This window comes from Carassius auratus, chromosome 29 (genome assembly GCF_003368295.1).
Source record: "Carassius auratus strain Wakin chromosome 29, ASM336829v1, whole genome shotgun sequence".
Taxonomy (NCBI): Eukaryota; Metazoa; Chordata; class Actinopteri; order Cypriniformes; family Cyprinidae; genus Carassius; species Carassius auratus.
The window spans coordinates 4273568-4301554 of NC_039271.1; the positions used below are offsets into that span (position 1 = coordinate 4273568).

The 27987-nt window shown below is 34.8% G+C and overlaps 3 protein-coding genes across 4 annotated transcripts; all 3 read right to left on the reverse strand.

Moving 5' to 3' along the window:
- Nucleotides 1–3064: 3064 nt before the first annotated feature.
- Nucleotides 3065–8983, reverse strand: LOC113047897 (ubiquitin-conjugating enzyme E2 N). The gene is made up of 4 exons (XM_026209269.1): nt 8843–8983; nt 7536–7782; nt 6727–6867; nt 3065–4489 (listed from the first exon to the last, which is right to left on the reverse strand). Exons 1-4 carry the CDS (start codon nt 8870–8872, stop codon nt 4443–4445), a joined length of 465 nt encoding a protein of 154 aa, XP_026065054.1. The 5' UTR covers nt 8873–8983; the 3' UTR covers nt 3065–4442.
- Nucleotides 8984–9952: 969 nt separating this feature from the next.
- Nucleotides 9953–11197, reverse strand: LOC113048598 (39S ribosomal protein L42, mitochondrial). 2 transcript variants are annotated; one of them, XM_026210470.1, is made up of 5 exons: nt 10920–11197; nt 10706–10766; nt 10404–10488; nt 10162–10325; nt 9953–10078 (listed from the first exon to the last, which is right to left on the reverse strand). In XM_026210470.1, exons 1-5 carry the CDS (start codon nt 10996–10998, stop codon nt 10033–10035), a joined length of 435 nt encoding a protein of 144 aa, XP_026066255.1. In that variant the 5' UTR covers nt 10999–11197; the 3' UTR covers nt 9953–10032. The 2 variants fall into 2 exon arrangements, with proteins under 2 accessions (XP_026066255.1, XP_026066254.1); XM_026210469.1 differs by having other exon boundaries at nt 10706–10769; nt 10920–11194.
- Nucleotides 11198–14306: 3109 nt separating this feature from the next.
- LOC113047898 (anoctamin-6-like) lies at nt 14307–27920 on the reverse strand. Its single transcript, XM_026209270.1, has 20 exons — nt 27624–27920; nt 26133–26200; nt 25744–25872; nt 24830–24898; nt 24309–24587; nt 24123–24236; nt 23129–23244; nt 22900–23034; nt 22145–22250; nt 21958–22018; nt 21286–21431; nt 21113–21190; nt 19992–20223; nt 18890–19059; nt 18705–18802; nt 17836–17966; nt 16530–16735; nt 16237–16448; nt 15481–15586; nt 14307–15390 (listed from the first exon to the last, which is right to left on the reverse strand). Exons 1-20 carry the CDS (start codon nt 27706–27708, stop codon nt 15184–15186), a joined length of 2748 nt encoding a protein of 915 aa, XP_026065055.1. The 5' UTR covers nt 27709–27920; the 3' UTR covers nt 14307–15183.
- Nucleotides 27921–27987: the final 67 nt, after the last annotated feature.

Below are 27987 nucleotides of genomic sequence, written 5' to 3' on the forward strand. Positions count from 1 at the left end.
TTATTGTCTCTATTCATATTACTTTAAACACGAAAACTCACTTTGCGGCTGATAAGAGATACTTAGCAAATAACCTTCAGAACAAGAAAATCCTAAATGAGTAGGATACGACAAAAATGCTTTTTAAATGTGATTTTTCAAAAGGTGTCACTGGGTGGTATATGCCATTCGATCTATGTCTTTCCATGGGTGTCCTTTGTCAGAAGCGGATGAACCTGGTATACATGCATATAAACTGGGGAAGTTTCAGAAAGCTGCAGTCTGACGTGCTTTTATTGCATAACTGGGCTACTTAGGCCCAGTGACCGACAGTCTAAAGTGCCTTTAAGTCATAGGTGACGGGACGAACATGTGCATGTAATGACAAAAATAGACAGATAGAGGTAACGTTACAGGAAAGGTAAAGGAATCCGGTTTCTAATGGGTTATTATACTTGACTAATGAAGCTCAATGGGATATCTGCCAGTGAGGTGCTGTGTGACAGAGATTACATCTCTGGATGAGAATAACTGAACAGATGTGCTGTAGATTACACTGTACAGTGATCTGAACAGTGCATGCTGCAAAAACTTCACTTTCTAAGAACTGATCTCACTGACCAAGAACAACTGATCTCAGATTACCTCCAGCACTCCAGATGTAAACAATCTGGTGTGTCTGTATAGTGCATTATTTGTTTGTGTATGCACTGTGTCTGCAATTTTCCAAGTCATATCACTTTATGGATCTAACGTTACGTGTCCATCCATGACTAAACACAGCTCTGATGAACAAGATGAAAAATCACATGACAGCATACTAGAACCTGATTGATAGCTCTATGTATGCGAGTAAGTTATGCTATATAGGCTACACACTTTACAAATATCTTTATGTTCGTTTATATTCTGACTGGGCTTCAGGTGAAAGTGTGAGACCGTGTTGATACACTGATTCATCATCCGAGCATCATGCCCGGTTTAGATGATATCTCCGTACCTCATCCTCCCGTTCGTTTCTGAAGCAGAGACACGCCGCTCGTCGCTTGAATCCTTCCCTGTCGTACGTCCGCGTCTGGTTCGGTTTGAACTTCATGCTGTAATCCCGATTTCAGTTATTTATCCACCCGGTCAGCGATGCTCCGTCAACGGCCCGATCTCCGTGAGTCACCACCGACGGCGAGAGGCGGACGAGTACCGAGCCTAGGGGTTTGCGTTGGTTTTCAATCAAATTTAAACCATTCCTCAGCGTTCAGTCCGACTAAATTCGATTCTTTAACGACAAATCAGCATTCGGCTGTCCATTCCTAGGTCTGAATATCTCGTTTCACTCCAGTATATACGTGTGTGGTGTGCCGGGTGCGAAATTACCAATTCCAGTACGTTTACGGCTTGGTACTTAATATTAATGAGTTAAACCGCCATTGGAAGGTTACCAGGCAACGTCAGCATATATTATTCAGCCGCGTTAACCATTGGAAGGTAATGCTGCGACGTCACCTCAAAACTGATTAATATACATGAGCGAGACATCGGCCGTGCTTCGTCAGGCGGATCCGTGAACTGCGCTCGCGCTCGTCCGTTGCCGCATAACTGCGTGGCCTTCTGTCACAAATACTGCAGGTAGATATCTTTGAATATTAATTTCTAAATCATTCCATCTAGCTGCATATACAGCAGTGCATTAATGCATTTAATGTAAATAAATAAATGACCATGGTAATCCCATTTGTAAAATTTTCTTTAATGTAGTACTGTTAATGATGAACTGGACTGCTGGAATTTGGCATACAGATCTGATCGAATTATGAGCGATGACATTGTTTAACTTTAACGAGAATAGATTTTGACAACATTTCTTTCTGGTATCACTGTGTAAACAAGATGAAGAAACAGTTTGAGAGAGCACTGAGAACGGTCATGAGTCATTTGAGTGAAACTAGAAGCACTTTTAATGATAAACACTATTTTTCAAGGTAGGTTTAGTTTTAAAATCATTAGTGCAATTGAACATTTGACTTAGAACCGAAGAGTTACTGGGGTATAGACCTGTAACAACTTGCCCGAAATATAATCACCAATAAAATTATAGAGAATAATTGTTCTTGGGCGGATTTAGTAACTAAGCTAAGACAGAAATCTAAGACAGGCTGCACATGCCTGCAGTCGTCGTGTCTTAAATGAGTCAATTACAAACATCTGGATAGTGATGCTCTAAAAATCTGTTGCCTTAGCTTACAACCTCAACTCAACATGGGCCAAACTCGTTAAGCACATTAATCAGACAACAGCACAATGGAAATAAATTGTTGCCATCGGCTCAACAGATTTTGAGAGCGAACAGAGAAGCATGAATCTGTTCATGGCCTTAATGAGATTACATGGATCTGATCAGAGCAACAGCTGCCACACACTCACTGAACATGAGAGATGTTTTGCAGAAACTTCATAATGAATATGTACGTTTACTGGACAGAAATACTCATCTCTCAGTGCTAAATAGTAATCAGTTCTATTCGTGACCATATACAAACACTCTGACATTATTACAAGCTATGCTCTCGAGGTCTATAGAAATGCCGTAATGGTAGCCATTCAGACACTGCAGACATAACAAATGGCTAATTATATATGAATATATATGAAAACAGAAACAAGAGACTGTTTGGATTGCTCTCGATGTCCCAATCCTATAAACAGCCTTCAGACACACACAAACAATCAGGATGGAGAAATGTGGAAGCCAGAAATCACTTCAGCTGCTGCTCAGATGGTTATATAATGTGCTGTTTGGTAGAAAAAAACGAGTCATCTGGAACAGAAGATAGGGTCCAGAGACAGAACTGCCTTTATACTGTACTGAAGAACTTTAAATCCAAACCTTAAAACAATTTATTTCAAATGGATAATGTAATCTGCATTTAGCCTATATTTTCACAAAATTCAGCAGCTAAGCAGATATACCTAATGTTCATTTTTAATTGCAAACCATGTTTGCTCTGAATTGTCAAAAAAAAAAAAAACTACAATTGTCCATGTGTTAGAGCATCTAAACACTGGTGCCTCTGCCACATAATTCATAATACTGTAACAAGTGTAATTTAATCAACAAATTCTTTTATATGGACACATGGTTCAAAGGGGCTTTTCTATTTTATTTGCAGAAGCAAACTTTCACATTAACACACTAGCAAGGAAACACAGTCCTGTTTAAGCATAATTCATATAGTCGTTAAGATTAAACACCTGCAGTTTTTGTACGCATGTCATATATACTGTGAAATTATTTGACAAACTGTATTTTCTAGCATCTGCTGATAGGTTTCAGGCTACGATCTATGGAAGTTTGTTTCCACCACAGGGTAAAAAAAGGGTAAATTCAGACTTTTTCCCCTTTCAGTTCTGAGTCTAGATCTCACAATTCTGAGAAGTCCAAATAATGAGAAAAGTCATTATTGTGTCACTTTTTTACTAAATGCAAACTTAGAATTCCACAAAAAAAAAAGCTAAATTCCAAAACGCAAGCTCAAAAAAAAGAAAAAAGTATCAAAATTCTGAATTCTCAGAAATTTGAGAAAAAAACATTTTTAGAATGATAAGAAAATCTATAAACCATTATCTTTTTTAATTCTGTGGCAGTAACAAGCTTCCATAATCAGATTCAGACCTGTAAAGATAAAACAAAACAAAACAAAAAAACAGAAATGAAGAGAACAAACCAAATAACATAACAAAAAATATTTTTACTAAAACTGAACATTTACAGATTTAATTTTCCCAGACAAGTCATACAGATTCCACTTCAGCCGAAACACAAACCTTTGCACGCACACTCACACAAGTTTCGCTTGGAATACAACATCAGAGCAGGTTCTGGCAATGAAAAAGATGGGGTTCACAACAGGTGTTTAATGAACTGAAGAGTCTCAGAGAAAAGAAAAAGTAAAAAAAAAAAAGAAAATTCACATAATTTTGTCCCTGACCTAGAAGCAGCATGTATGCATCCCACATTTACCAGGCCCTCCCTCTACACCGCGAAACATAAAAATAAACATCACTGAACCATCCACCTGGATGCAGGGCCTGGAGCCTACAATCAGTTTCCAGTGAAATCCACTGCGCTAATAACTGTAATAGAGACTGTTCTACACATTCTGACAGGGTCCAGTGTAGTGACCACACAAGGGATGCTGGGAAACCCCAGGCCATCACCACACATCACTTCCTGGCCGAACCCAGAAGCAGAGAGATCATATAGTGGAGCAAGCATTAGTTCTGACCAGGAACACACCGACACTCACCCAAAGGGGCTGCAGTAGTTGCTTTTGAATCGTATGTTTTTTTGTTTGGTTTTGTATGTTTTTCGTTTATTTTAATTTGTCTGAGAAAGTGTCCTTTAAATGCAAAAGAAGACAGAAGGAGATTGTTCCACTTCTCTCACTTGATGCCACCGCTTCTTTCTTCTAAACATCAATGTTGTTGCCGGCATAAAGCCTGGTCCATGTCCGGGCTGAGAGAGAGAGAAAAAACACAAAGAACCATATATCATATATCAAATCATACTAAAACATGTCATAATAAAGTTTGAGAATCAAAAAACGACAAAAAAACGAAACTATCTGTCTCATAATTGTTTTCTTTTGATTTCTGAGTGAAATGTGCGCTGAACCTGTTTTTGTGAGATTTGCAATATTGAAGCCAACTTCCACAGAAAACAAAAAAACTGATTAAATAAATTGTAAGTTCTCACAATTGTAACTTTTTTCCCTTTACCATTTAGAGTCTCTCTAAATTTTGAGAAAAAAAAAAAAAGTTAAAATTGCATGTATAAACTCAGAATTGCAAGATAATTCTGAGAAAAAGTAATTGCAAGATTAAAAGTTGCAATTCCCTTTTTTATTCTATGGCAGAAAAAAAATTATGTATTTTGATAAAGATGTAAATTCAAAGTCAGAATCGCACAAGATTTAAGTTACAAAAATGACACACACACAAAAAAGGTTTCATTCTTTCGATTTTTGCCATGGAAAATTTCAACTTTTTCTTTCTCAATTTAGAGTTCATATCACAATTGTGCATCTGTATTTTCAGCATCATTCCTCCAGTCTTCAGTGTCACATGATCTTCAGAAATCATTCTTATATACTGATTTACTATCAATGTTTGAAACTGTTGGAATGCTTAATGTTTTTTTTTTTGGAACCGGTTATTCTTTTTTCAGGATTCTTTGATGAATAATCAATTAAAAAGAAGAGCATTTATTTCAAATTGAAATCTTTTCTAACAATATACACTACTATTTAAAAGTTTGGGCTCAGTACATTTTTTTCTTCATTTTTTAAAGAAATAAAAAAATATATTAAGCAAGGATGTGTTAAATTGTTAAGAAGTTATAGAAAAGATTGATATTGTTAGAAAAGATTTATATTTTGAATAAATGCTATTCTTATAACTTTTTATTCATCAAAGAATCCTGAAAAAGTATAGTGGATTGGACATTTTTTGGGGGAAAAAACTGTTGCCAACATTGATAATTCTAATAATAAATCAGCATATTAGAATGATTTCTGAAGGACCATGTGACGTTCTCATCTTCAGTTCTCTCTTCACAGCAGTTCAGTCAGTGTACTGTCTGAATAAATGAATTACTCCGGGATATTGGTTTGTTTGAACTCAGAGGGAGTGTCAGACACATTCAAAAAGTTAACAGCTTAAGTCATTTGTGGATTAATGCGTATTGGAGATGCGAACCGTTTAACACGATTCAGTTCGATTTGGTGAACTGGTTCAAGAAGATCCGGTAAAATCGAATGATTCGTTCGCGAACCGGATATCACAAACTGCTTTGTTTTTAACTTTCTCACAACAGAAACTCCAAACTCCATACACCAGATTGACTAAGCAAAAACAGAACGGTTACAACTTCGTAAATGTATTAAAAATAAAAAAGTGAAATAAGTACATTGAATAATTATTCATACCCTTAGCTATATATTTTGCTGAAGCACTTTTACAGCCTCAAGTCTTTGTGTTTGATGCGACAAGCTTTGCTCATCGGCACATATGATCGAGCTCGAGTGACTATCAGGATCTTGTTCACCAATCAAACCAAAGCCCGTCTCCATCAGGTGCTCAGTTTGTCCAGGAGGCCAGCTGTAGGAAGAGTCCTGGTTGTTTCAAACTTCTTCCATTAAGGTTAACAGAGACTATGTGCTTCTGTGTCCCTTCAATGAAGCAGAATGCTTTTCTGAACTCTTCTCCAGATGTGTGGCTTGACACAAAACTGCCTCTTAGCTCTTCAGACAGTTATTTTGACCTCAGGGCTTGGTTTTTGCTCTGATATGCATCATTAGCTGTATTATACAAATCATACCCATTCAACTGAATTTAATTTGCCACAGGTTAACTTCACTCGAAGTGTAGTGGCACCTATAAGCAATATGAATGCTTAACTCTCTCAGATGGAATTGCAACGGAATCAAACAAGTGTTTTTTGTTGTTGTTTTTTTTTTTTACATTTGGAGAGATGTTAAAAACCTGTTTTTTGCTTTACCATTATGGTTTATGGGGTGTAGAATAATGTGGAAAAAAGTAATTTAGAGCAGTTTATCATAAGGCTGCAACATAACAAAACGTGAAAAAAAGGAAGGGGTATGAATTCTTTCACAAGGTTTCACTGTTTATATACATTTACACATGCACATACATATAATTCTATAGCAATTCGTGCTGATGAGAAGGTCTCACCTGTTTCAATGGCTTGAGCCTCGTTGCTCTTCCACTGTTCAGCGACATCATTAGCCAGCGGATCATCAGGGTTCGGAGCGCTTAGTAAAGCCTGGATAGAGAGCAGCACTGTTCGGATCTGAAGAGCTGGAGACCATTTATCTACAAGAGAGAAGAGACAGACCTGTGACCATTAACCTTACAAAGCCTAGCGCTTCATATTTGATACATAAAGACCTCTCTAAACGAACAAAACTTTGATGCACACAATTTACTCCATGCATTCTGTCGTCTGAATGATAGTTGAGTTTTTTTGGCAAGTAAAAGGTCTTTTAGTATAATTGTACAAATGGCCATTTTTCAGATCTGATCTTCAGGATCTTTTGATCCTCACAAGCCTCCAAAACATCTCACATTTTCTGAGGAGCATTTATTGATTCATCTCTCAATCATCACTGGATTATATAATTGGATAATTTAAATCTCATATTACTATTGCATATTGTATACGTTATAACTGTTATAAAGATCTCACTGGTTTACATCACAAGCATCATATAAATACCAGCATCTGCAAAAAAAGATTTTTGCTCAGTTTGAGCCTCTGGATTAAATGTAGCTGTTTTTTCCTCCATATTCTCATTATTTCAGACTAAATGAGCCATAAAACCCTGGTTGATCAAATACGATACAACACATGAAACATATGCTTATTTAATTTATATGGATTTTGTCTAAAGGTTGAAAAACTGTTCTACTCCAAAAAAAAAAAAAAAAAAAAATGTCTGACTATTATTTCATGTGCCAGGCTTTACAAACACTATGATCACCTTTCAGGATGTCCAGACAGATCCTGCCCAGTTTGTCTACATTAGGATGGTAGATTTTGGTCATGAATCGGACTTTGGGAGCAGCCATGGGATACTCCTCTGGGAGGAACAGCTCCAGTTTGAACGTCCCGCCTTCGAAAGGTGAATCCTGCGGCCCAGCGATCACCACATGGAAATATCGAGCATTTCCCTCATCAGGTTCTGCTCTGATTCCAGTCACAGGCTCGGCCAACAAGCGCTGCGTCTCCTATTGAAACATAGACACATTTAAATCACAATGTCAAAGTCATGGGTTTGAAATACGAATGCATGACCTGATCACATGATCACGTTCAAACCCTGAATTCAATGCAAGTCCCTTCAATGTAAATGCAATGATACTGATGAACTTTATTTGGTTTACAGTTGCATGGAAATAAAATGCATTTAGAAAGCACTGATAGCTGCATTGAATACTTTTGATAAAGTTTGTTTCTAAAATGCTTTAAAAAAAAGATACAGAGGCATTTAGTAGCAAGCATCATAAATATCCACAAACAGAAATGTGTAAGAAATAATCAGTACTTTTTATAGAGATGTTTTTATGCTCACCTTTCACAGTTCATGACTCCTGTGACGTAATCTGAGCAATTATTTGATTTAATACAAAACTATTATTGTGTTATAAATCCATTAAATATAAACCAACGCCGAATTGGCACGTGACTCTGGAAGTGAACTGTGATTGGTCTGTTTAGTTGTCAATCAGAAGATCTAAATGGGCGGTTCTTAGGCAGAAAAAGATGCACTGTGGATCTGACTTGCTGACAAACAGATTTCTGGTATTGCGAAATTAGACTCATGTACACATAACACAAACGGTGAAGCGTCTCTGTGTACTTAAAATTCGCTAACCACATACTTGCGACACACAGTATTTATAAAAAAATTCAATGCATTTCCTGTTAGCATGCAATCTCTTATTGCACGGAACTGCTTTCACAAGGACATATTTCTAGTGCTTTCCAGCGCAGTGCACGAGATCCGCATCTGTAAACACGTTCATGTGTCACGCACCCAGAATCTCTCAGCTGACACTTACATTACTGGCTCTGTAATAAACCAGAATGAGCTGATGCAGTTGATCTTTCCATGAAAGCTGTTGCCATGTATTTGGTGCGCTGTGCGTGTTTGAAAAAGTGAGCGCGCGGGAGCCTCCCTGCTGCAGCGCGAGCACGTGCCGTTTTCTTTCATTTTTAACGCATCACTTTAGCAGCGTCTTCAAATACCGCAATGAAACGCACAAGAGAAACATTATGGAGTTATACCTTAATAATCCTGCGAGGCAATCCAGCCATCTTGTTTTATTGATGCGGTTTGCGCCGTGGCCCGGTCCCTACTCCTCGCGTTGAGTTCGACAGCGCATGCGCGCAAGTCTTCCTGTAAAAAACGTCATCATCCGCACCAATAGGTCTTCTGGGAAATGTAGTTTTTCCACTACATGTCTACGATTTGTTATTTTGTGTATATTGCGAATCCCCCGCCCTTAAAACATTGTACAATCTTATACATAAATTCTTATTTGTTTTAATGCATTTGAAATAAATTACTAATATTTATTTTAATTGTTCATTATGCATCTATTATATTTATTAAATCCTTTCCTTCTTGTTTAATACATTTAAATCCATTATTACTTTTAAGGCTTTACATCCCTTTTTATTTATTTCTATTTTTTGCCATCATTGTCTACCCTTTCATTGTTTTTATTTTCTTGTGGAATGTACATTGTAAAGTATCCTTGGAAAGGCACTATATAAATAAAACGTATTATTATTTCTTATCCATGTTATGATTATTTTAAAATCCCTAGGTATAGCACTGTTAATAACTATTCTTTACCTGAAATGTGCTATATAAATAAGCTTGTCTTACCGAAGTTAATTATTTATAAAGTAAAATACATTTTTAACCAAATTTATTCTGATTTTAAAGAAAATGTTGAATGTTTTATTCTACACTGAGAAAATCAAAGCAATTAAAATGTATATAAATGTTGATCAATATTTGATATAACAGCAAATTGGCAGTAACTTATTTTGAGTTTCAGCATTCAAGGATTTAAAACATTACATTAAAAAGTCAGTATTTCAATTTATATTGTGAATGTTAACATACAAAATATTTTGAATTCGTTTTTATTTTAATTTTGTTGTGTTGTTGTCCTTTTACATGGCTACATTGTTTCTATTAACTCATTTCATTTTTAGTCCATTTAATGCATCAAGTTAAACTTAATGAAAATACTAAAAGTTGCTTTGGCATCTAGCTGAAATAAAAAAATAAAGATTTTCAGTCAAATTAAAATATTTTATGGCTTTAGTTCATTCTAATATGATCGACCATTAATAAATTATAACACACACAACACATCAAACCAATAGCTGAAGGAAGGGTTTATTTAATGTGCAGCGGTTCATGTACAAAGAATATTAGAGAGGACAGAAAAAAACCCAGACTATCGGTCTTTGGGAGGATTTGGGTTTCTGCGTCTGGAGTGATACCTAAAACAGAAACACAAACCAGTTCATTGACCTGAAACATGGCAGAACATGCTGTTTGTGTAGAGTACACAATGCAAACTCACTGTCCGACGGGGTACCAGCGGTGTTTGGTGGTGTAAAACATCTTACTGAGCTCTTCTATGGTCGGGGCCTGTTTGTTATTTAAAACCTCTTTACCGAGTCTGGCTTTGAGCACCTGCTCGTGCGTCTCTGCATGATCACTGACGGCGTCCGGCCTGACGATCGGCTAAAACAAACAAAACACACTTATGGGCAAAATCTCCACAAATCGAAAGGATATATATTGAGACACCATCATACACACCTGTGTGAGCTCATAGGGAATGTCGACTGTGGGATGGTAACACACTATTGTGTTTCCATCAGATGTCACAGCGATTTCCACATTACTGGAACAGAAACAACACATTTTAGGTATGCATGCAACATAATAACACTATTTTAGGTATGCATGCAACATAATAACACTTTATTAGGTAAGCATGCAACATATTAACACTTTATTAGGTATGCATGAAGCGGAACATACATTAACTGCTGATGCATCATAATATATTACAACTGAACAATTAAGTGTGCATTAATGAATGCACTGGCATCACTCACCTGTTGTCATTAGTGGATAAACCTCTGACTGTAGATTTGTTGTTAGATGACAGTAAAGTTCCTGCTAAAATAATAATAATTAAAAAACATCCCTCGTTAGTGAGGTCAGAAAGACTTAAGGTTATACAATAAAGGGTTTGCAGGAGTATAATCGCGAATAATCTCAGATTATATATCAACAAAAATGTTTATGTTTTTCATTATGAGAACTCACCTTGGAGCTGTCTAATATTTCTGCTGGTGTTCGCTCGGTTAAACAGGTTAGCCAGTCTGCTGATGTGACCCGACGCCATGCTGTCCACCGGAAAAGAAACGACAGACAGGAACGGAAGTTAGGCTCAATTGAGACACTATTTGCATCATTCGCGGTCTAAATCATTCCATTAATCCATATGTTTTTAAATCTTTCTTGTGTGTTTAGTTTTGTGGCTGTAAGCCGAGCTGTCTTGCAATTCGACACAAAATATGCCCTATTTATTGAATGAAGTTAAACGAGGAATTCTTGAACTTAGAGCGCCCTCTAGCGGAAACTTTACAGACAGTGCGCTACACAAATATCCCTCCGGGTAGGAAACAATTATGTGGCCGTTCAGGTCCTAATGATTCATATTTTACAAAATTACTTTATTTCATCGATAAAAAACAAAAGACTGGCAAAATAAATATAATTAATCATATTTAAATTGTGTTCACTCTCCGTAGCCTAGTAGAGACAGAGAAACACAGGTAAAGCAACTGTAGCATATTTATTTAATTTAAATGTTTTGTGAGAATACTATTTAACAATGATATCCAAATAATACCACCGCCATAGGGATTGTTTTTCTCATTAGGATAAAATAAAATTATGAATAAAATAAAATGTATGAATTAGGATAAAATAGTAAAATCATTAAGCCAAATAGTTTTCACTAACATTTATGAAAGATAATATTTTTAAATGGTGGAAAATAGACACAGAAATTCCAGCAGTACCGCAATACGCCACGGGAGGGCAGCGAACCACTGCCAGAGGGATTGCTTTATTTATTAGGATAAAATAAAATAATGGATAAAATAAAATTTATAAATAAGGGGAAAATAATAAAATCATTAAACCAATTAGTTTTCACTATCTGACACTGAAAGATAATATTTGTAAATTGTGGAAAATAAACATAGAAATTCCAGCAATACGCCACTGGAGGGCAACGAACCACTGCCATAGGGATTGCTTTATTAGGAAAAAATAAAATAATGGATAAAATAAAATTTATGAATAAGGATAAAATAATAAAACCATAAAGCCAATTAGTTTTCACTATCTGACACTGAAAGGGAATATTTTTAAATGGTGAAAAATAAATGTACAAATGCCCGCAATACCGCAATTCGCCACTGGAGGGCAGCGAACCACCGCCATAGGGATTGTTTTTCTAATAAGGATAAAATAAAATAATGAGTAAAATAAAATGTATTAATTAGGATAAAATAATAAAATCATTAAGCCAAATAGTTTTCACTAACATTTATAAAAGATAATATTCGTAAATGGTGGAAAATAGACATAGAAATTCCAGCAGTACCGCAATACGCCACTAGAGGGCAGCGAATCACTGCCAGAGGGAAGGCTTTATTTATTAGGATAAAATAAAATAATGGATAAAATAAAATTTATGAATTAGGATAAAATAATAAAATCATTAAGCCAATTAGTTTTCACTATCTGACATTGAAAGATAATATTTTTAAATGGTGAAAAATAAACTTACAAATGTCCACAATACTGCAATTTGCCACTGGAGGGCAGCGAACCACCGCCATAGGGATTGTTTTTCTCATTAGGATAAAATAAAATAATGAGTAAAATAGAATGTATGAATTAGGATAAAATAATAAAACCATTAAGCCAATTAGTTTTTCACTATCTGACACTGAAAGGGAATATTTTTAAATGGTAAAAAATAAACTTACAAATGCCCGCAATACCGCGATTCGACACTGGAGGGTAGCGAACCACCGCCATAGGGATTGTTTTTCTCATTAGGTAAAAATAAAATAATGAGTAAAATAAAATGTATGAATTAGGATAAAATAACAAAATCATTAAGCCAAATAGTTTTCACTAACATTTATAAAAGATAATATTTGTAAATGGTGTAAAATAGACATAGAAATTCCAGTAGTACCGCAATTCGCCACTGGAGGGCAGCGAACCACTGCCAGAGGGAAGGCTTAATTTATTAGGATAAAATAAAATAATGGATAAAATAAAATGTATAAATTAGGATAAAATAATAAAATCATTAAACCAATTAGTTTTCACTATCTGACACTGAAAGATAATATTTGTAAATTGTGGAAAATAAACATAGAAATTCCAGCAGTACCGCAATACGCCACTGGAGGGCAACGAACCACTGCCATAGGGATTGCTTTATTAGGAAAAAATAAAATAATGGATCAAATAAAATTTATGAATTAGGATAAAATAATAAAACCATAAAGCCAATTAGTTTTCACTATCTGACACTGAAAGGGAATATTTTTAAATGGTGAAAAATAAATGTACAAATGCCCGCATTACCGCAATTCGCCACTGGAGGGCAACAAACCACCGCCATAGGGATTGCTTTTCTAATAAGGATAAAATAAAATAATGAGTAAAATAAAATGTATGAATTAGGATAAAATAATAAAATCATTAAGCCAAATAGTTTTCACTAACATTTATGAAAGATAATATTTGTAAATTGTGGAAAATAGACACAGAAATTCCAGCAGTACTGCAATACGCTATTGGAGGGCAACGAACCACTGCCATAGGGATTGCTTTATTAGGAAAAAATAAAATAATGGATAAAATAAAATGTATGAATTAGGATAAAATAATAAAACCATAAAGCCAATTAGTTTTTACTATCTGACACTGAAAAGGAATATTTTTAAATGGTGAAAAATAAATGTACAAATGCCCGCAATACCGAAATTCGCCACTGGAGGGCAACAAACCACCGCCATAGGGATTGCTTTTCTAATAAGGATAAAATAAACTTTGGTGAGATTTGCCAGTTCATTGTAAACTTCATACATAATGACTTTGATCTTTACTTAAATTATGATTTTATTTGGATGTTTAACTTCTGAGAATCAATATGAATTTTTTGTTTCTTTCTTAGCAAGCTAATTATCATTAAATTATTATTATCTAAGATTATGAAAGTCCCCCCCCCCCCTTTGTTCTCACTTTCACTTTTTTTCTTTTCATTGGCATATGTTTTTTCACTTTTGTATTCCCTAAGAAAATGTTTAATAAAAATAATAGTAATAATAAAAATGTATAAAAAAATTGCTATTTTCTTTTTTTTTTTCTTTTAGTTTAACCTGATGAACTAAAATAAATAAAAAGGGGGAAAAAAATGAATAAAATAATAAAATAAAAATGTCAAAATTAGTATTTAAATTATAACTGTAACAAAAAATGCAAAAATAAAATGTATCACACACACGTAATATCTTACTGTATAATAACACGGTTTACTGTGTATTTTGTGTTTACTGTGTTAACGTGTAAAGTTGTAATATTAAAGCATGAAATTATGTAAACAGTCAACATTGTACATCATCAATCATTTATTTTTTATTTATATAAAAGTGGTCAATGTATGCAAACGTTTATATATTCATGTAAACATCATATTTTACAAATTGGTAACAAACTAAATATGGTAATATTCACAAACATACAGAGCACGATTGAAATGTTAGCTGGGCTAAAATAATATTAAAATGCTTAATTCATAGCATATTATGCTCACAAAATCATGTGTGAAAGTACAATGGTAAAATAATGCTATCAAACTTAAAACCACATTACAATACACCTTAATTATAAACACCATATTCATAAGGCACTCCAGATACTATGGTAAATGTCCAAAAAACATGATATTCAATTTTTTTTGTTAGTATAGGTGTATTGTAAAAGGCATTAAATTCTCCGTTTATTTTACTTTATGAAATCTCCATATTGAACTTGATGTGTCAGCATAATACTTAAAATAAAAATATATATATTTTCTTTGTTTTATTAGTTCAATATAAAGTGGTTAAAGATCACATATCTGGTTTTTATAATATATAACGTGCCAATATTATATGTAACAATACACTTAAGTGGCTATTCGCAACAAACTGAAAATTAAAATGATGTTTCTCATCCATAATGAGCAATTTCTGAAAATATTAAACTTAGTGGTTGAAGATCCTTCACCTGTTTTATCTGTCATAATTAAAGCACTTCATTTAGATACAGATACCAGTACAGTGATCACTTTATACAATATGTCAGCTAAATTTAAAATGACTATGCAAACATTCCTGGTTGTGTTTGTTTGAGGTTTAAGCCTGAATTGGAGTCTGGGATGGGGTGTGGTTCATGGATTAAGGTGAAAGACGGTAACAGTTTCAGGTTTGACATGAGCTGGCCTTTTAAGGCTTCACAGTTTCAGTTCTAACTCTGGGTCCTCAATCTCGTTCTGTAGATTGTCAGCCACGGGCTTCATGAGCTCCTTGAATTGTTTGATGTTGGTTTCGTGCAGGATGACCTGCGTCAGGTAACGCTCGCGTTTGATCTGCTCCTTCAGAGCTTCAGGCACGTCTGGGATCACGTAGGCCAGTATGAACTTGGTGAAATAAACAATGTGCTGCGAGGAGAAGAAAACAGCATATTTACAACAACAGAACAAACATGTTTTATAAAGTTATCATTAGTTGTCTCATATCTAGTCACTTGCCTCAACCACAATCATAAAAGCCAGTTTGGCAGCAATAACATGCCAATAATAAATGCTGAATTCATATTGTTTAGGATGACCCGGAGGATACCTGAAATCACGATACCTGAGAACATAAGAAGAGTCATTAATAGACAATTTATAGTTTAAAAATAAAATAACTTGATGTGCTAAAATAACTAAAACTAAAATAAACGTTAATAAAAATATATAGACATATTTAAACAAATAATAAATGACAAAAGTATAAAATAAAAAGTAATTCAAAATATGAATAAAAACTATAATTACACAAACAACACAGGGTCTCATTCACTAAAAACTGCATGGATTTTTGTTATTATTTTGTTTCTTTGAAGCACAAGCAGATACTTTTCCACAGAACTGAAAAGTTCTTTGTTGTTTTTTTTCTTTTCTTCTGAAATCAGGTTGTAAAACTCGTTTTGGTTATAAATAACCTTTCATTAAACTCCGCCTTAAAGACCACAGAACAATCCCTTTTTACCATCTCTTGCCACCTGCCATTATTATCAGACAAGCTTTTGATGTTTACTATGCAAACCTTTGGAAGACTTGTGTGTTTGGGTAGCTTTCTATCAATAACATGTTACAGGTCACCTTATAACTTACCAGTACTTTCTTTTTACTTTTCAAAAAACATATGCATGCTGTGTATTAAACCGACAATCCCAAATAAACATGCAGAAGAATGCTTGTAAAAGTGCAGTTTTAACTGGTGATGTTTGACGAGCTCACCGGCATGTGGTGATGTTGTTAAACCAGTACGGTGTGATGTCCTCATTCGGCCTCTTCGTCGAACTGAAGTCTGAAATGTTGAAGATAGACAGGGAGTTGTTGATGTAGCCCACCATAGTGTGTTCAGATCCATCTGAATAAGGGCTGGCAGAAAACGCCCAGTAATAAACCAGGCGAGGGATCATGTCAGAAGTGAAGGCAATGATGGCAGCCTGGAGAGGAAAACACCCACAGAGAGTGAACATGACCTCAATCGCACAAGATACAAAAACAACGACTTCCTCTCAACCCACATTTGTGACCACGGCTAGAATCGACACCCCCTGCAGGATGGGCTGCCAGGCGCCGATGTCCTGGGCCTTTTCTGGAACGACCCGGCGAGACTGAGTCGTGAACTTCCAGGCGTCCACACGGATTTCACACAGATTGTTGAACAGCGCCAGGAGAGGAGCCAACGGGAAGGACGCCACGAACAGAGTCACGAAACCAAACTGGATCACTGCAAACACATCAAAAGAAGAAAATGAAAATCTCAGGCCATCCAAGACTTTTTTCTTTATTATATTTATCTGAAACCGTGACCCATACAATGCAAGTCAATGGCAACCGTCACTTTCAGATTGATAAAAGCACATACAGACAACACAAAATCAATTCCCTTGGCTCCTGAAGATATATTGAGGTCTTATGAAGTAAAACGATCAATCTGTGCAAGAAATTGAATATTATTTACAACATTATTAACTATAATCCAGAGCCTTAGACAAACGGTCCGGAGTGATGCTCGGTTTGCAAACAAATGATTCTTCTGAACCGGATCTTCTTAGTGAACTAAATAAACCAGGTCATCAAATCGGACTGAACTGTATGAAACTGTTCACAACTCAGTTAGCACAGATCTACAAGTTACTCAATCAAAACTCATTTTCAGACGCCTGACAGTAACTGCATCTCTAAATGAGCCAAAATAGTGGCGTATCTGATCCTGAGATGAAAGAATCATTCAGCGCTTCAGTTCCTCTAATAGTCACTGAACCAGGAAAACAGCTCGACTCTGACTTCAGACATGTAAAACATCCATGTTTCACATCATTATTGCGTGTTCAATAATATAATTGCATATATGTTATGTCATTGCTTGATTACATACACAAACTGGTGAATCGGTTATTTGAACCAATTAATTGAAACGAACTGTCTGAAAGAACCAGTTCACTAAAAAAAAGAATCAGATTCCCAGTTTGTCTGATTCTTTAGATTAGGGGTGATAATGTTGTAAAGAATGATTGTTTTTACTTCATACGACCTCAATATATCAAGACATGGGTATTAATTTTGTGTTACTTCTGTTTTTTTTTTTTTCAAGTGCTGGTAGCCATTGACTTTTCACTGTATGAATCACCAAAGATAACCGTTATCTCTAAACATCTTCTTTTTTGTTCTACTGAATAAAAAAATAAAAAAAAGTAATTACATCTGCGATGGCCTGAGGATAAGTAAATTAATAGTAAATTTTAATTTTTAGGTGACCTATCCCTTTAAGACAACTGTGTTCATATACAACAATGTTTCATAGTTCGGATGTGCATAAAGTCTCACCCATCTCCAGATATTCATAAAACAGGCCGAGCTTTCCTATTGGCTGGAGCTGATAGTCCTGTTCCCAGCGAGGAATCACTTTTTCTGAACCCACCTGGGTGCAGTGACGAAATATCAGATTCTTCACCCACCTACAAACACCATTCGTTATTAATCAGAGTGGTTTTCAAACTCTAACTAATATTTTAAAATAGTTTTCATTTTTACACTTTCTGTTTTTATTTTAGTGTTAGATGAAGTTTTAGTTATTTTGTTGTGTTGTTTTCCATTATTTCACTTAACATTTACTTTATTTCAAGTAACAAAACAGTTTTAGTAAACTTTAATAACTTTGATCAGTGCTGATGGCAAACTACTAAAAATGACAAAAACCTACAACAAAAGTACAAAACTTTAAACCAAAAACAGAACATATAAAAATGGACACAAATTCAAAATGTTACTAAAAACTATAGTTTACTAAAATAATGGTTATATTATTAAATCATAAAACAACTTAAATGTTTTTGTTGAGTGAAATAAAGCTTCGATAAAAGCAGAAACCGAAATAAGTTTAAAACACTAAAAATACTTACTTTATCTGTCATATTTAACAAAAAATTAATATAAGATAAAAAGTAAAAATTAAACAGAAAATGTAAAAATAAAAACTAATTCAAAATATTAATAAAAAAATATAATTACACTAAAATAACTCTAGGTCTCATTCACTAATTATTTTGTGGACTATTTCATATTTTTAGATGGGTTGAACTTCTCATTTCTGCTTAGTTAGAAATACTATCTTTGTAAATTAGCGTGAACGTTATTGCCGAATAATGATTTTCTGTGATCACTGAAACAGTTTGAGGCTGGTGTGTGAAACTCACGGCATAAGGACTTCCTGTATGTTGTTCCAGATGGCCTTTCCTGTCATGATGATTGACAGCTGTGTGGTCAGTTCAGTCAGGCAGCCGCCGGGATCACACTGAACACAATATTGACCATTTCATTCAAGAAATACAGCTGCATATCAATTAATGCATTAAAGTTTGATCTCACAGAAATGTCTCACCTCCTCATTACGGAAAGCACCAAACCAGTAGACGGGCTGTCCCGGATATCCCACCACCTTCCCTTTGAAGAAAGCGATGTAGAAGCAGGACGAGTAGTAGTTCACAAACTGAAAGAGGAACATCTTCAGCGTCAGGCTGTTCTCGTACTCTGTTTTAGTCCGTGGCAGCTCTGCAGCACACAGAATAAGTGTTTAAAGAGAGTCTGGGTTTCTCAAACTAAGCTTTGCAAGGTAATAATTAAATCACAAATTATTGACAAATTGCAATGAATGAACAAATAATTTTTAAATTATGAAATATTTTATTTGATACCTGCATCCCATGAGACTGACATTAGAGAATTCTGAACATGCATATCAGTGTAATTATCGTTAACAAAAACTGTTAAAAAAGTTTTTGTTAATTGAAATAAAGCTGAAATATAAAACACAAATTATGAACAAAATTAAAAAAAAAAAGTGAAATGGTGCAACTAAATGAAGTTCAAGCACTAAAATTACTAACTGTAAATAAACAAACATCTTCACAAAATTACTTTAAATTAAACCAAAAAGATTAAAATAAAATCTAATTCAATAATAATAAAAATTATAATATCATATAGATTATAAAAAAAAAAAAAAAAAAAAAAAGACATGCAATTATTGTAAAAAAACAAAACAAAACACCAAAAAAAAAAAAAAATTAAAATAAAGCCAACCTCCATACGTCATCCGCCCGGAACTGCTTCCGTTTACAACAGTGAGTGCAAAGTAGATTAAAGTGGATTTAAATATGTTTGTTTTTCTTACAAAATTACGTCAAATCACTACAGGAAGCCTTTGTTCATCGCCCGGAGCTGTGTGTGACCCTTTTTTTATTCTTATTGATGGGCGCTCGATGAGTGGCATTAAACAGCTTGAAAGATCAAAGACAATTTTTTTATTATAACTCCGAACTAGTTTTGTCTGAAAAAAGAAAGTCATATACACTTAGGATGACTTGAGGGCGAGTAATTTTTGGGATAATTTTAATTTTTGGGTGAACTAACCCTTTAATAAAAATGGGGAACTCATATAAACAAACCAATGTAAATCAGCACGAGAGAAAGGGGTCCCTTACCGAAGTCTGTGATCCAGATGGCCACTCTCTCGTAGACGCAGTTGAGAATCATGATGAAGATGAAGCTGATGATGGAGGCCGTGATGGACGTGGCCATCTGAGGGGTGATGTACTCTTTGAACGGCTCCAGTTCCTTTCTGTTCAGTTCAGTGCGCAGCTTCGAAGAGAAAGTGATAAACATCGCCAAACGATACACGATCACGCCGACCACCGACGCTATGATCAACAGAACCTACAACAAAACATGACAACATCAATTTACATTTGCAAGCTGTTTTACATGAATGATGTGAACACAAGTCATCTCAGAACATGCATTTAGCGCTCTATAAAATCTGTTTTATATTTCCCCCAAGTTCTGTTTTTTTTTTTTTCTGGAGTCCATTTTAATGGTCAAATTAAATTAGAGTAAGTAAAAAGTGAAATGAATTAAAATCAAGAAACCAATTTATTAAAAGTCTAACAATATACTTTTTTAGGGCACATTCATTTGTTTTTCTCTAATTCTGTATTAATCTTATTAAGTTTAGTTTTATTTATTTTCACCAAATTCTGTGTTTTATTTTTATCTGGGTTCCATTTAAATGGTTTAATTACATTTTTGTAATCAAAAAGCCTAATCAATTAAAATAAAGAAAATTAAGCAATTTAACATCAATTTATTAAAGATTTATTTTAAAAAAATACATTTTGAGGGCACTATAAAATTGTAATTATTATTTTATGTTTTTTTTTTATTTTATTTTTTTACCAAATTCTGTGTTTACCATTTAAATTGTTTCTGGATTTCATTTTAATAGTTTAATTCAACTCTAATCCAAAAGCATATGTAATCAGTTTACATCATGAAACGTTACATCATGAAAAATACAGTTCAATAGAAATTAATTTAAAGTTTAACCAAAGATAATTTTTAGGGTCCTATGAAATTTTAATAAAAAATTAAATTAAATTAAATACAATTTTTGGCAATTTCATTCTAAAATGAAAACGTGGATGATAAATTGTGTGATTGACTATGGAAATCAAGCTGCCCTGTATTGTATTATTGTTTTATGTTGACTTTTAGACGCCTTTTTAAATATTTAATTACATGGATGAAAGAGTAAGCACAATATTACCCAGAATAACACAGTGCCGATGCCACACGACACTCTCATGCACTTGCCACAGGCCGTGTACGGCACCTTCTCTGTTTCCTGTATAAAACAAACACAGCTCTTTGTTAATGTCACAAACCTAAAAAACAATGAGTTCATCTGAACAGAGCCACTGCATGTAGCTTATCTCATACCCGTGTAACAGGGTTCTCTCTCTCATAGACGCATTTGGCCTCGTATTCAGGTCGAGGCTGTTCCTCCTGCTGAAGAAACTCCACCGTGTCCCAGTCGTGCTCCAGTTCGGCCTGATAGCGCTTCCAGAACTCCAGAAACAGAGTCACTGTGAAAGACAAAACACGTTTCATACAAAAAGCAAGATTTATGCCATGCATATAAATAATGCCTAATAAAATTTCAGTAATTACAGGATGGTCCCATTAATGCATTAACAATAAGAAATTAATTTGTTAGAATATTTATCTTTTTTTTTGTTAAATGTATTTTAAAAAACACAATAGTTCATTGTTAGTTCAGCTCAGGTCCGTTAAATAATAAAATACACAACTTTTGATTTTAAAAAGTTTTATTTTATTAACCCTGTTAGTTTGCCTTAACTAAGTTAACTGAAAAATGCTAAAAATGAAAGATGTTTCATACCACAACAGCTTTGATGAAACTCAAAACATGTTTATGACATGCAACTAAATGTTGCATTAACAAACATGTATAGTCATGCTGCATGCTTGTTCTTGGCCAGCATATGCTGCAATGTGGAGCTGAAATTTTGTCAGCATAAAAAAAAATTAAGCAACACACCACTGGTATGAGTGCATGGGATCATGTGACCAGCGTATGACATCACTCACCCCAAACAGACATGAAGATGGCAAACACTAACGTCCCATAGTTATCAAATATACACAGTCTCTGTGGAGGAAAACCAACAGTCTCAGCTGCGGAGCATTTCGCAAACAAAACAAACCTCAGTTAAATCATAGATCGGACACCAAATCCCACAATCCTCCAGAGACGACAATCCACAATCCTACTCACTTTAGATGACTCACAAGTGGTGTTGAGCCTCCAGTACGGACAGATTTGATCACACTGTGGACACATGATGATTTCTCCACCAATCTCAGGGTCACACACCTCTTTGCTGCTCAAACAAACAGTCAGAATCAGTCACACATTCATAAGCACTGTACAAGAAGGGCTGGAGCGTTTGGGATAAAATTCAGGTTTGATGTGTAAGTTTATAGGGTTGCACAATCTGCAATAAATATGTTTTTATGATCTAATTTATACTGTGAGCTAATATTTAAATATTGTGTATGAAATATTATTTATAAAAATGTTAGTTACTATTACACAATTGTTTTTTTTTACTACTCAAAATAGTACTACTGTATGTGTGTGTGTGTGTATAATTTATTTATTTTAATATTTTCTATATTGTTTTTTATGGATTTTTTGTTGTTATACATATTATTATGTTTATTTAACTTAATTTATTAATTAAAACATTTTAATAGAAATAATTACTTTTATGTTTACAGAATAAAACTGACTAAATAAAAACAAAACACTATTGTAATATTTAAATTAATAAGGTAGTACAGACAGTCCTAATCACACTATGGTAATACAGTACAGTTAGCTGTATCATTTATTTATTTTAATCCAATGTAATTTCCATAAATAAATAATACTATTAATAATAATATTTTTTTTGTTTTACTAAATATAAATGACTCAATAAAAAATATTACTAATGCAATATTAGCAAAAAAAAAGGTCTGCTGTACCTCCATGTGCTGCTCTCTCTGGTTGTGTATCCGTATATGAAACAACCGAGTCCGACTGTAGCAGCGAGAGTCAACATGACTGTGTAGAAACCCAACCAGGCGAAATATATGCCGATCTTCTCACCGAAATACTTCCTGAAAGCAGAGGCGCATATTAACAAGCTCATCTATCAGGACGGGATCAGAAGAAAAAGCATGAATACATCAACAGACTGCCACACGAACACACCTGATCAGGTCCAGCGGCTGCATCTTGTAGAAGCTCTTGGGATGAGCCCACTCATTATACAGCAGAAATCTCTCATTAGGACAATCGGGCTCTTTAGATTTCACATTAAACCTGCACTGTTACAGAAATCACAAAAACACAAGCAGAAAGCACATTAATACTCATGCATCCCTTAATCTACATAAACTACATCCGTTTAAATAACAGTTTAAATGCAGGACAGGGGCCGGCCACAGGAAAATCTTAGGAAAGAAGCCAAGAAATTTCTTTAAATAGATTCCAAGAATGATTCTTGGAGTAATTTTGAAAAAAAAAAAACTCTCTTTGTTTTTCCTAAGAATGAAGTGCCAGGATGTGATGTCATCTCATTGTATGGTGACTTGCTGATCAACTGAATGATGAACATTTCAAAAGCCGGTTTTTTAATTATCGTAATAATCGTTATGAGTGTGCAAAATCTCACAGAGGGCTTTATTCATACAACATACACTTGACATATAACATTTCATTCCTTTATATGGGGTGATAAAATCCTAAATCCCATCTGTAAAAACTCTCAATATGTCAACAAAATGAAACAAGAATATTGATCCTGGCTTTATCCAGGGTTCAGATTCCTGTTCTGGAAGTGCATGCAAATTAGTGAATTTTTAATTACTTAATGCCTCATTTGCACATGTAAACAGCACATGTTAACATTTAAAAAAAGCTGCAATACAAAACAACGGTCATAATAAACTGTGATCAGTGGTTATTAGGGTTATTATATTTGACCAAAAATAAAACCATTAAAAAATATAATAATTATTAAATAAAAATATAATAAGAATCGACAACAATAATTATAATAATTCAACTAAAATTTGGCACTCTGGCACTCATATTCATTTCATTGAACTTCAGAATAACTAAAACTAAAAATGACAAAAACACAATTATCACAACTAACTAAAATGAAAATAACAAGCACACAGGACACACAGGAGGTACTTACATCATGTAATGGATACGCAGCCTTATACACACCTCCATCCAGCAGCTTATTCAAGCCAAACTTCTTCACACTTCCTTTGACGTCATACGGCGCTCGGCTCAGGATGTAGTACGCCTGTAACCCACAGCATATCAGTAAAACACAGGTGAAGGTTAAGCGTGAGTGTCTCGGAGACATTCAACGCACCATTCTGCTCCTCAAGGCCGGCGTGAAGAACTGCTCTTTGTCCTTCATATAAAAACACTTCAGCTGATCATTTCGGAAAGGAGCTGTGAAGAAGTCGGGCTCCTTGGGGATGACGTCCTCGCTGGGGTAGAAGTGACGTGTGAAGCAGTTGTACACGGATGATTGCGGGGCGAGATCATTGGGCTGGATGGGCAGTTTGATGTGCATGACTTCAGCATAAGTGCACAAAACCTCAAAAGGCATGTGTACTTTCACATAGATGAGCTTCTCATCCACTACCTACAAAACACATGGAGGAAATCTCCCATTAGCGCCACAGGAAGGCATACGTGCATCTGAAACAATAACAGTTCTGCAGATTATTTCTACAGGTTCAGACGGGACTAGCAGAACCCTTCTTGAGAAGTCCATATATATGGGTAAAACTGATATAAGCCAAGCACGTGGAGCTCAGAAAAAGAAAGAAATCTCTACAATCTCTATATCAATCTCTGTAGATACTGTGAGGTAAAATGACTTACGGATTTTGTCGCTTCCAATTCCACATGCATATTCATCAGGCTGCCTTCGAAAAACTCTCTGCGTCTTTGCTAGAGAATAATTGAGAAAGAAGAGGAAATGTAGGTAAAACTCACGATTTTGATTATTGTTGTAATAATAATGTTGTAAATAATGCACAGATTGATCGTTTCCCTTCATTAGACCTCAATATGTCGTCAGGAGTCACAGGGATTCATTTTGTGTTGCCTGTATGTGCTTTTTTGACTCTTAAAGTGCCGGTAGCCATTGATTTACATTTTATAAATCATCAAGCACCGCAGTTTCAGCTAAAAATCATCTTTAATGTTCTACTGAAGAAAAAAAGTAATTTACATCTTGTATGTCCTGAGGGTGAGCACATAAACAGCAAATTTTAATTTTGGGTGTACTGTCCCTTTAAGAAAAGAGTTATGTTTGGTTTAGTGATTACGGTTTGAAGTATAATGCATGTGAATATAACACAAAAATTTGAACATCTCACAAATAAATATTTTATCTTTTTTAATTCAAAAGAAGAAAATACGGGTAACGTATCACTCAGAAATGTTCTTTGACAAGTTGATTTTTACCCAGTTAAGTCTGCTTAGTATTTATTTTCTAAATGCATATTACAGATATTATGAACATGTTTTTCTTGAATTTGTGACTAAATAATTCCACATTCCGAATGACTTTAGCCATTAACTTCCTTAGCGTAGAAAAAAAATACTATGGAGGTCAATGGCTACCAACTATTTGATTACCAACATTCTTCAAAATAAATTATTTGGTAAAATATCATCTTTTGTGTATCAATCCCTTTAATGTTATTTCTCAGATTACTAGTAAAGGTCTAGCAGTTTCTGTTTGTTAAGAGGTGATTTAAACAAATGTGTGAAAGGGACGTTTGACTTACTTTTCTCCTCATAACTGAGCCTTTTTTATCAGATAAACTTTTAGACTCGTCCTCATAGACCAAAACAAAGTCAATCCTTCTCTTTCCATCGTTGAAAAATAGTGAATCCGGGTTACCGTTGAATTCAGCCTGTTAACAGTAAACTGGCGTTACAGACAGCTTAAAATCTTCTCCATCAAGTGACAAAAAATAACTAAAATGTCATAAAACCTTATAAAATAATTGAGTTACTGAATTAATTCAGCTATATATTCCACTAATAAATACTGAGATTTGTAATGAACTGACTGCAGCAATAACTGTGTGTGTGTGTGTGTGTGTGTGTGTGTGTTAACTGGGTGTGTTAATATTTTCATGTTTTTATCAAGGCTGATTGAAAAGAAACAAACCCGTTCCACTTTTGGCACAGCTTGACCTTTAGGCATAGATTTGTATGTTGGCAACTCTTCAGAATAAACTAGGAAAAAGCATATACAAAATATTACAATAGAGAATAGATTTAACAGAACCTCTGCTGTGAATGGGTGCCGTCGGAATAAAATTCCAAACACAGCATTTACTTCTCAAGATGTTAACTGATGAATGTTCTGATGAATCTGTACATTTCGGAACAAGAGATGCTACATTTCATGCTACAAATGTGTTTGCATGAACTAACAAACTCATCTATATCTCAGATGACCTACTGAGGGTGAGTTCATTCCTTTCAATTCACAGCTAATGAAATAAAGCATCAAACCTCATTACACTCAATCTAATCAAATTTATTCACACACAGTATGTGAACGCTTTGGAATGCTTTGGTTTAATGTTTACTCACAACAAAGGGAAAACAAACCAGCCAGAGAGCAAAGCATGATGGGAAAGAAATAACTTGAATCAGATGTTTGCTTGGCTGAGTGGCAAATGTCCATAGCAACGGCCTGAAAACAGCCTGGACAAGGAAAATCCATCAGTCCAGGAACATCTGACTAACTTCATGAGGAACGCCTCCACAACACACTCCCATTCCAGCACGTGACATAAAACAGTCCCCATAAAACACACACTCAAGTAAATCATCAGCGTGTTTCAGGCTTTTCTGTTTCATTCTTGTGTACAGTTTTTATCTATAGGATGTACTATATATTAACACATTTTTTATTACTAAAACACATATGAAGTCGTAAAATTGAATCACTTTTAATATTGTTTGGATCATGTTTATACAGTTCTTACATAAAAAAAACTACAGAATCAAAAGCGACATCATTATTTAGCTAATAGGGCATGTTCTCAGAATGTTTCTGCAAAGTTAAGACCAAACGTTCTTCCAAGAAAAATAATAAAACATTTGGTGTTTAAAAACGTTCTCAAGACATTAGAGCAAAAACATCTTTCATTTCATGACCTCCATGTAACATTTTGTTTAAAAGTTGCTTGTTTCAGAACATTTTTAGAACGTTCAACAATCAAATGTAACATTCCAATGACACGATGGAATGTTCCTTCAACTTTCACATAACCAAGAAAGAACGTTCCGAGAGCATTCAAAAATAACGTTTTCAGCAGCGTTATTAGAGCAGATATTTGTTAGGCTAATATGAGTTATGAGAGGCTGAATTATGTAACTTGTCTTTCTGGTTAGGCCGTGTTGTATTGTTTTGAGTCTCACATATGCAAATATATTCAAGTCATTTGAGTCTGTATTCTCTGGTTCTATGAACGCGTTTGTGCTCGTCATCATCTCTAAAAATGTGACTTCTGATAAACTTAACTGACCAGCTGCGCCGAAAAAGAAACAATGATATGGCTCCAGGGTTTGTCCTCTTTTTATCTGAATCATATATGAGGACAAGCAACAAAGACAGCACAAAACTATTAAAGATGCTGATACTCACCCACATCTGTCATAACAGTCATCTCCACGTCTTCCTCTGTTTCTGAGTCCAGCTCAAGAATATCATTGTCTTCTGCTTCACTCATCTCCGCGGCTGTAAACTCTTCCCAAACTCTTCAGAAATCAATGCAGCATGTGGCAGATATTAACGAGAGTCTATGCAGCAGAGATGCGCGGCAGAAACACAAGATTACACTTTAAAGAAATCACAGAGTGGGAAAGAGAGAAGTGCGTGAAGTTTCTCCTGGCGGTCTGAAGTTGCTGAGCTGCTGAGAGTAGGTGGGGTCGGAAGAGACTTTTCGAGGTGTTAGGCTACTAGACAGTCCTTGCATAAACCCTTTGTGGTTGCACTTGATGTTTTCTAG